This window comes from Microchirus variegatus (genome assembly GCF_963457635.1).
Source record: "Microchirus variegatus genome assembly, chromosome: 8".
NCBI lineage: Eukaryota > Metazoa > Chordata > Actinopteri > Pleuronectiformes > Soleidae > Microchirus > Microchirus variegatus.
In genome coordinates this window covers 7,496,233-7,506,871 of record NC_139809.1, presented here as the reverse complement: position 1 = coordinate 7,506,871, position 10,639 = coordinate 7,496,233, and the positions used below count along the sequence as shown (strand labels likewise).

The following is a 10,639-nucleotide window of genomic DNA, read 5'->3' as shown; positions in this document are numbered from 1 at the left end:
ATGTAGGGCTACGGTAAAAGTACACTCATGACGTTATATGAATCGCTTTTACATATACGACTTGCTTGTTTATGTAAGTGGACTGAATTGCTGACAGTCAAAATGCCTCTTCAAACATAAATCTAAAGCGCCGCGATCGTCCATTTTTTCTAACATTCGACTTCAATTGCTGGAACGCTTTGAAGTAGGAGCTAGTACAATTCAGGTAGGATAAGTCCCACATCCCATTTGTTTGGATGGGCTCTTGAACGCAGCATTAAACCATTGCACTGGATACCAATGAAATACAGAATTCCCTTCAGATACATTTCACCTCAAAACACTTCCAATCTCTTATTCAGCTCCAAGGTCGCTGAGTTCATCTTCGCAACAATTCCTGATAGTCTCCGTCTTGTTGGGTGAAAGATAGTTGCTGCCCTTTAACTCTCGCCTATGAGATCACGTCTTGTTTTATAAACCACTGATGTTGGGACTTTAAATCCAATTCAAAGTCTTGCCTTTTCAATCTGGCTTCGAGTCATGATGTTATTTGTATTTTCTTTTCTTCTTATTTTGTTATATTTTTTGCTTCGTCTAACTAAAGCTCTTCAGTGGCTCTGTCGGGCAGCGGGTGTGTCGGCAAGACATGTTCAAATTTTACTTTTGAAATAAACCAATGAAGCAAAACAGGGAAACTACCTGTTGACCACAGGCCTCTCCCTTATCTGTATGGTGCTGAGCTCCTGGTTGTTTGTGCTAGGCAGACTGAAGCTGCTCTTCTTCCTGTGGCGTCGCGAGCAGCACGAGCTGAGGCCATGCGGAGACGAGGACATCGACGAGGAACGGGAGCCCGACTTGTGCATCGCGGAGATCTCCATGCAGTTGGCCTGAAACGTCTGCTCGTCCACAAACTCGTGATTCTGCGGATGGATGGGGGGGGACGGGGAAACGGAGAAAAAAAAAAAACGGTGGAAATGTGGATTCAATGTTGCTCATGAATCATTCTATTACATCAATGATATGCTCTGTTGAATAATGAGTAAAGATATAAAGATTAAACAGACTGAACAGAATCCACAGCAAAATTGTTTAATAATTGGAAAATGAATCATCAAGGGGATAGAAATATATTGGTCCAGATGCCCATATTAAGTGCCATCTGTGAAAACATTCACAACTGTTATCGTTGTGACAAATGAGCGTGACTTGAAGGTCAGGCTCCAAGGATTTTTTCTGTCTCTGCCGGTAGGTGGCGGAGTGACGCCACATAGAGCCCTGGTGCCATCCTTTGAATCGTGCCTCCGTTCTTACACCGACCCTCAATCACTCGTGCTCTACTCTGAGGCGTCTATAATGTACGGCGTGAGAGGGCTGATGTACACATGTGCTCTGCCTCTGACTTTCCATCTAGTCCGTATGGAGCTTTTCCCCCAGATGACGGGAAAGCCTTTGACTTGGGGAGGATCATCTGTGAGGAGGAGCACTGATATGCCGCCTGTCTCTGTACAGGGTTTAGAGCTGCGAGTGTAAAACTCAAAGTCACAGCCAAGCATTAAAAGAAATCTCTAAATTATAGATGGTGCAAAATAAAGTCTGCCAGTTTGTTTATAAGGAATGATGTTACGGTGACTGGCACAGTCATGTTATCTTTAGCATGTTGCCGGCGAGGATACTCAGCATCCCCCTGACCCATTTACTGCTATTTTTAACCCAAGTGAAATGCATTCTACAGTCCGTGCGTGGACAAAAATACTTTGACTGTTTCTATTTGCAAAACACTGAAACAGGCGATACAGCACAGACTGCTGGAATAATGGAATATTTATACAAGCACGTTTCTTTTGTCACCATTTTTAAAGTGTGGGAAGTTCTGTTACCAAGGTAGTGAAAAGGAAAGATGCTGGAAGGTTTTTTTTTTTTTTTTGTGGACACCAAAGCTTTTTTTAAGTTTGAAAAAAAAGAAAAAAAAAAAGATTGCAGATGGTTACCGTTGTTTTCTCCAGGCAGTGCAGCAGGTGATGATGCTGGCTCTCAAAAGGAGGGGTGCGGGGCTTTGCCACCAGGGCTTGTCCTGCCTCCTTGGAGGCCTTGGAACACACAAAGTAAAGAGAAAAAAATATGTAGATGAGCAGGCTCACACTCTGCTTATAAACAGTCTCAGGCAACAGCTAGTAGCTCGGTGATGTAGTGGAGAGTACGAAAAGCAGAAGGTTGAAATGCTCGTCTGTAGCACAGCAGCAAAAATTTGTTTTAAACTGATAACCTAGTGAGATGGGGATGCTTAGAGATGCATAGACACAGTGGCTGAGTACAACACATTTCACTGATAGACTGGGTTTTGCCATTCGTTTTTCACGGATTTGATGAGAAAGACCAGAAAAGTCAAATCAGAAATGGGCTCATTTCAGTGCAACAGCAGTGGCACAACCAGACACAGATCGAAACAAAATGCACCAAACACAGCACAGATTCTGGACCACAAACACACTACAGGCTTTGATGAAGCTCTGCACGGCTCCGGGGATGGAAGGTATTATGTTGTGTTAGTCTGCACGACAACCTGGATGCTCTAGAAATAACACACGGAACACACACAGCAGATCAGAAACAGAGTTTAGAGGAGATGCAGGCTGAGCAGACAGCCTCCATAGGCCACCTACTGTCCAGGAAGCCTTTAGTTCCCTCCTTCCCCTCCAAACCCTGTTGGACAGACATGCAGAGCTTGGTCATGAGTCAGTGTGACTGTAATGGCTGTTCTCCACCAGAAGGCAAGTGTGCCTGCCTGGCCCTCCTGCTGTATGGACAGAGAGAGAGTGTTGACAAAAGCATGTCAATGCTGCGGCTGAGAGGTGTGATGTAAGAGAGAGAGAGAGAGAGAGAGAGGACGAACACACTGAAGCACTGGAATGACAGCAGCCCCCGTGTTACAGCATGAGAAGCACCCCTTCCCCCGTGTGTGGTAGCATGGACCCCGAGCAGAGCGGCATGCAAGCGTCAGTGAGGCCCCGATCAGTCAGCCCCCAAGCCGCTGCTTGGCCCCGTTACCTCCTCCAGTGTGTCGATCAGGAGCCCATTTTGTTTGTAGCGCATATAGGCATTAGTGCCTCGAATCTTCGCAGCACGGATTCTAGCAAGCCGAGTTTTCTGTTTGAACAAACAGACCTCTGTTTTAGCCTCTGACGCTCTGTCTTTCACACCAATTGGCTCTGTCTCCCTCTGGCAGCCACAGTATTTAGGAGGGAGAGGCTATGTGCTTAAATCTACGATTAGGGAAATTCTGCATTAACAAACACTTTTAGAGAGGGAAAATGCACATATTGCTGTTGAAAAGCTGCTGACATAAAAAGAGCATTTTGTTCAGTCACTGTCTTTCCCTCTCGTACATCTTCTCGCTACTGAAATACACACAGGCGAGTTTAGCCCGACCAATACACACATTCACAGAAGCACGCACAATAAAAGATTAATATTCTGGGAGATAACGTTTGCCCTGTCATTCTGTTGTGTGTGTGTGGATAAGGCAGGGACAGAAGAAAGGGCCAGATAGAAGCAAAATATGGAGAGATAGACAGAAAAGGGAGGAGAGAGAGCAGAGGGGAGGGGAGTGTCAGTACCTTCTGGGCTCGTCTTTTCTCCGCCCGCTGGCTTTGGTGGTAGATACGGCTGAAGTTTGACACGATGACAGGGACCGGCAAGGCGATGACCAGCACCCCACTCAGCGAGCATATGGACCCGAACACCTTTCCCACGATTGTTTTTGGCACCATGTCGCCGTACCTGGAAAGACACGGAAGCAGACAGAGAGTGAGGACACTGAGCAAAAGGAAAATATGTTTGTTTCACAGAAGCCACGTCTTTCATCTTAAGTTGTTGTTTTTGATTTTCTTGAAATACTTACACCGGCCTTGGTGTACTACTTTTTTTTTTTCTTAACATCAAATAGTAAGTCACATATTTGAGGTGGGTGAGGAATAAATAGGCCTGTTCTGAAGTCACCACTTCACGGCCTACTTTCTTCACGCCATCGTGATGAACCTTTTTTAAAAAGGCTCTGTCATATATATAATTACACACCTGCTGGCACCGGCTAATGCCTTCACGTTGTGACCAAACGTTGTGCTACATATCCCCTGTGACCTCTGTTAGCCAAACAGCTTGGGAAAGATAGCGGCAGTGGTATCACGCTGAATACAAGCAAAAAGGGGAAGGGAACAGTGTGATGGCGAACCCTGGAGAGATCATTTAGGTTTGTGGGCTGTGTGTGTGTGTGTGTGTGTGTGTGTGTGTGTGTGTGTGTGTGTGTGTGTGTGTGTGTGTGTGTGTGTGTGTGTGTGTGTGTGTGTGTGTGTGTGTGTGTGTGTGTTTGTCTCCTGCTCTCATCATAATAGACCTTTAAAACTGAAACCTCATTCAAACAACTCTGTGTTTTTTGCGAGATAACAAGAAAAAGAACGAGCTCTTTTGTGCACGACACTGATCCAACGGTGTACCTAAGCGCGAGTAATGTTTCGACATCATACAAATGTTGAACACGCAACATTCAGCATGAGCAGATTAATGGCTCTGTGTGTCAGATGGGACTGAATCATCTCCATTAACGAGATTAATGCACTCGTCTTCTCTCAAGCAGTCAGACGTGTCTGTGGCCGCGCTCGAAGGTATAACGCTGAAAATCAAACTGTCTTCGCTTACTTTACATCAGCAGACGCCTCCCACTGACCATACATTCCAACTAAGGTTGAACCCACTTAACATTTTATCCACAAACATAACCATATTCCATTGTCACACAGAGGGGTAATTATCATACAACAACGTAAAATTAAAAAAAAGGAAAAACAGAAGGCAACAAGCTCTGATTTCTCTAAGGCAATTAATAGACTCAACCTGGAAATTATACACACAAATCTTGTGAAGATACCCCGCTTGTTCATAAATATCACTCTGCTTGTTAGGCTCCAGGGCGGCTCGGAGATTCAAAGAACAGTGGAAATTAATGATTGAGAGCGTGTGAGTTTTTCTTGTCTGCTAAATATCCCCCGCTCTGTGCAGTAGAGGACCAGTAATCCACCGGATTGCAGGTGGGTAAAAAGATGAATGATCCGGACCCTAATGCGCAAATGACCTGAGAAGACCATTACCTTCCTGAGAGTAAGATGAATGCAGGTAGGAAAGGGACATCAGCATTGCTCAGTGGCTGTGACAGCAGCTCTCTCAAGTGAGGCAGGGTAATGTGAATGTATCGCTACATGGGAGGTTGACTATTTCATAAATGAAGTTGTCTAATGCCCACGGCCGTCTGCTTGAGTCATTAGCCTCAGGTTTCTATCACGTTGGGGCCAAACAGCCGGGGCTTTTTTACATAGCTTCGGCGGAAGGATGTAAAAGTGGACATTTTAATATCACGCTTGATGGGACCTCATGTACAACAGTTTGCTTTCAACTTGAGTAATCTCACACAGATGTCGTTAGTTTTACAGTTCGTTGCAGGTCGAGCAATTTCCCCGTGTAATCGCAGACGGAATCGAACATCAGGCGTCAATTATAAATTCCAAATGTACTGTTTAAAGCCCTGAAGAGATGCATGTATATAAATAATACAGGACAGTGTTGCTTCGCATAAAGTGAAGTTTTACTGCAATGTGACGAGTGGTGAGATGCTGCTGGATGTGACAATAAGTATGAACAGTCAACTGTGGAATACAACGTATTGCAGTTCTCTGAGCAGCCTTCGCCTTTTCAAAAGCAAAGCATGGTAGTAAGCAGGTGAAAAAAAAAAAAAAAGGAAAGGGAGAAAGCACACTCTGGAGAGAAGCACTAACAGTGATGGATTGTTCATGGGGGAAAGCAGAGATACACAGAGCTCTGCGCTCGTGGATGATGGCAGAGGTAGGAATTAACAGCGGCAAGAGATTAAAGTAATGTTCCTGCTTTGTTCTTTGTTGTCTCTGACTACCAGGTACCCACGTTTGCAACCCCGTGCTGACATGGGTGAGACGCAAAGATGGATGGCCAGATCCTTATCTGCCCTGCAGAGGGGAAAGAGGGGTGTCGGAATGACTGAGTATCAATTCTCCAGTTCCACCCACCTGAAACCATACTGTGCTCACATTCTCGCTACTCTTAAAAAACAGCGCATCCTGTAGAATTGTCCTACAGTGAGATGACAGCATTGCAGATGAAGCCCGGCGTAGTGTGAGAGAGAGAGAGAAGGAGAAAGAGATGGAGAGAAAGAAAGAAAGTGGGGCTTTGCCTCAGGCATTGGACGATTGGTCAAAATAAGGAGTGTTTGAATTTCCGAAAGGGGAAAAAGATTGTTACCAACAGATTTGTAAAAACACAAATGACGAATCAAAACATTATCGCATCCCCTGCATCCATCCGTGTGACAGAGCGTGTGCAGCTGACCTTAGAAGCAGTGCAGCATTCCATCAGGAGGTGTCGAGAAACACATTTCTGTACGTGACCTCATCGCTCCACAGCAAGGCGCCGAGTCCAAAAAACATGGACACACCTATGACACACAGGAGGACGCAGCCTGTCGTGTGTGTGTGTGTGTGTGTGTGTGTGTGTGTGTGTGTGTGTGTGTGTGTGTGTGTGTGTGTGTGTGTGTGTGTGTGTGTGTGTGTGTGTGTGTGTGTGTGTGTGTGTGTGTGTGTAAACATGAAAAAGGCCTTTAGTCTGAGATCTACACAAACCATTGTTTTTCTACCTAAAATAAATGCTGTTCCTTCACTGTCTTCCAGAAGGTCAGGAGCCTTCGCCCGTCTCGCAATCGAGTAAGAGAGAATAATGAACTGCCCTTCTTTTTTTTCTTCTAAAAAAATCAAAACTAAATGAAATCTTTGTTTTTAAGTTAAATGAGAATACATCTTTACAAATCTAATCTTTCATTGTGACCGGGGAAATCATACTTAAGCGTCTGGAAGTTTACAATACTCACACTTTAAAAATAAAAAACAGGCTGAAGTTTCTGATTTAATCTTGTCGGTTTTAAGTAAGTCCTGTTGTGCAGCCAGCTCACTTTCTCACATTGAGATTATCACTAACACATTAGACTGGCAATTAGAATCCTAGAAGGATTGTGGCAGATCTACAGAGCGGGCTTTCGTCAACAGTGGTAAAAATCCAATCATCCTCTGGCACCTCTGTCATGGGCACCTCAAGTGTCCTCTTCCTGGTTTTTACCATGAATTTGACCTGCTCTGTTGCAGCTGAGCCTCCAACACAAAACGCATGAACAAAAGCAGAAAGACTGATGCTCAAAATTGTTCTCACAGTGTTCAATTCCACTGACATGAGTGATCAAGGTCAAGGTGTTCATATGAAGAAAAAGTCCCTGTGATAAAGGTCCCGAAGCTGTCAGGCTGCAAGGTGCCCCTTCTTCTAAATGCATCGTGAGACGGATATTAAATCTCTATTTCATCAAAGCACCCTTTGATTTACTTTTAATTCTTTCGCGAGAAGCAACGGAATGAAACTAACTTGATTAATAAATTAAAGCATTTTGACTCATCAGCTGATTCGAATCGAGAATCGGGCGTTGTTTCATGGCCATAATTACTGATGGGCGTGCAATCTGAATATTAATAATAATAATCTGAATCTGAAATACTTTTCCAGTCTCAACTTGTTCCATGAGACTGGTTTAACTTCACAGCCACTGGACTCAATGACATCCAACTGAGTCACAGCAAACTTAACAACCAGATGCTCATTAAGATACTCAAACAAGACATTCACCGAACAAGCACGTCAAGGTCAACCCTGTTTTAAATGTCAAACAGAAATACAATTTTTTTATTTATATTTTAAAAAAAGATGACTTTTTTGTTAAATTTCCAACCTTCTCTGACTTTGATAATTCTGTGGTTTCTGTTTGACCTTCACTAAACATCCCCTCATACTGCACAAAGCTCCACCATCAGAGCTTCCAGAGGTAATTCACTAGTTCAGTTTCGCCGTTCTTCAGCTTAGACAATCCCTTCAAACCTGTGAGACCATTCGTTTACCGCTTTATCCTTTCGGCTGCTGGTGCCAATCCCAACTGACATGTACCCTTGGACAGGTCGGCAGTTTATCGCAAGGTGAACAACCATTCACTTACATCTATGGGCGATTTAGAGTGTTCAATTAACCTATACATGTTTTCGGGACATGTGGGAGGAAACTGGAGACCAGAAACCCATGTACACATGTCGAGAACATGCAAACTCCACACAAAAAGGCCCTGACCAGGACATAACAGGGAACAGTGCTAGCCAAGTGGCTCCTTGTGAGACCAAAAAAACGTAAATTAGGTCATTGCGTGTGCAGGGACACCAAGACAGTGGAAAGGTTGAGAAGTTTCAGACACTATTTCAGGATTTGCGACACCTCAGGGTCGGGTCTGATGTGGCAATGTAAAGCTTTCGCAAAAAGGATCAGAGATCGTCAGAGTGGACACAGCATTGAAATCCTATCTAGGTAGGGATTTGACATAAGCAATGAAGCCTTACACTGACCAACCGAGAGGAAGGCTGCGTTTTTTTACAAGCCCTGACAAGGAGCAAATGGAGCGATGCTCCTCGACAATACGATCCTCTGTAGCTTCTCCACAAGGCTGAGAGAACACAGTATTCATCCTTGCTGACAGTTAAATAATAGATGTGCCACAAAAAATGTAATTTTCCTCTTGAACTCAATCATGCCCATACAACTACGAATTTAAAATCTCAAGAAAATGGATTATACTGCCTGCATGTCATGGAGGCATACTAATATGAGTGACAAGAAGATATGCATTTCCTGGAGTGAAGACCACAAGATTTATAGATTACTGCAGGAGAGGTCTTGAGGGTGGTTGTGTCATATTAAGAGCCCCCATAAAAAATTTAGTTCATAAAAACAAGAAGGGGCCACATGATCATTCTTTTCTGTGCCACTGGGCTTTGTGAATCAAAACAACACGACTGAAAAAAAAAAAAAGAAAAAATAGAAGAAGAAATGCAGCAAAACAGAGATTGCTGCATTTAAAGATCAAGAGGTGCGAGTGATGGTTGGTTGAATAAGGTAAAACATTATCTGGTCCACATCCACTTGACTGTGAACAGACTGTGAAAAAAGAGCAAAAAACACATTTTCCTTTCATGCCAACGAGACAGACGGCTTCACTGGCGGCTCACACACCCTGCAAGAATTTTTCAATGCAGTGGCAGGACTGTGGTATACGTATACTGCTGCACTGCAACCCTCTGGGATATATATATATATATATATATATATATATATATATATACCAGCAGCCTTCAGAATCAGAAACACAATAAATGAACATGATCTCCGACATGATCCCTAAACACCACGTATCATTCCTGATGTTGTGCACTGCTTCACTGTCTGTTGGCCCCGGGAGCGCAACACCCAAAATGCTGCCTCTCCCGGGTTTGGACACCAAAAGACTGATGGGATTATGAGTGTGTGGGCTGATAGGACTATGCCCCGATGCTATCCCTCAGATATACATCATTATAGATGAGGGATTCCCAGAGGCGCTGCGGGATTAGCCCGCTCGACTTTCCCTGCAGGTGATAAGGGAGAGGAGGAAAGCCCTGGCAGAACTACACAACATAATGGGGAGATTGGAAAGCGGAGATAGGAGGCAGTCAGCGGACCGCACTGCCTGGTGTAATGCGTGTGGCAGAAAACACAGAGAGCTTCGGTATGAGAGACTGTGAACAATAGCTTCAGGGAAGGACAACTTTGAGATAGGTGAACATCACCAACTCTGGGGGGAAAAAAAAAAAACAGGCTGCATTGTGCTGACTGCATGTTGAAATGCAGTAAGATGGAGTGTGGGGCAGATGTGAGAGATCACTTTTTATGCTTCCCACAATCCAACCGAGATCTAATCTCTGCAGATTTGTTGAAAGGCAACGGGGTAGAGCAAAAGGTGAAGTTCAAAAAAAAAAAACACACACATTAGATGCATGGCACAACGCCAGTCACTGTTAATACAGTGTAAACTAAGACTTTGCAGTGCAACAGTGTCAGTGTGACTTTGAACCTCCAGCTGAACGTTCATCCAGGAATCTCTGGAGCTTCACACAGCCATTAAAGGACGGTGAAATTAAACCTCATTTAGCTATGCAGACACAGTTAAACCATATAGAATAGAGCCGCATGTATGGCTCTGGCAAATGCACCTCAGCTCTCTCTCACTCACTCACTGGCATATCAAACATGTATTCCCATCGCCCTCCAAATCCCAGCTTAACCCTCACCCTGCAAAAGCAGGCACAGCTAGTTATCACCACGGCTTTGACATTATCATGCGTGCCCTCTCATTTGGGAGATCTTCTTAAGAGTAAAGGAGGATAAAAATCTTTTTCCTCTCAATTGCTCTTCCAATTCTGACTTTGACTCATCCTTCCTCCGCCTTGACTCGCTGCCTCTCACTGAGTTGGAGATGAAATGCTTCATTCTTTTTCTTGTTCTCCTCCTTTTCTATTATCATGCAGTACTGGCGCAGCCCTGCTTGACATTTCTCTTTTCTTCTCTTCTTCACTCCCCTCAGTCCTACACCTGCTGACTCTTGAGAAACAACTGCTGTTCTATGCAAAAAAAAAAAAAGTACTCCATTTCACTGCTCTTATATGCTAAGTCACCTCGACTTGAGCTC

The 10,639-nt window shown here is 44.1% G+C and overlaps 1 protein-coding gene across 1 annotated transcript in view; it reads right to left on the bottom strand.

The window, feature by feature from the left end:
* LOC310930557 (A-type voltage-gated potassium channel KCND2-like) overlaps positions 1–10,639 on the bottom strand; it is a gene marked incomplete at both ends in the record, with an annotated part of 38,141 nt that overhangs the window by 1,597 nt on the left and 25,905 nt on the right. The window contains 4 exons of the mRNA XM_083893585.1: positions 679–899; positions 1,968–2,066; positions 3,025–3,123; positions 3,594–3,756. Of these exons, the coding sequence (XP_083749711.1) occupies positions 679–899; positions 1,968–2,066; positions 3,025–3,123; positions 3,594–3,756 (582 nt within the window). The remainder of the gene's footprint in view (positions 1–678; positions 900–1,967; positions 2,067–3,024; positions 3,124–3,593; positions 3,757–10,639) is intronic.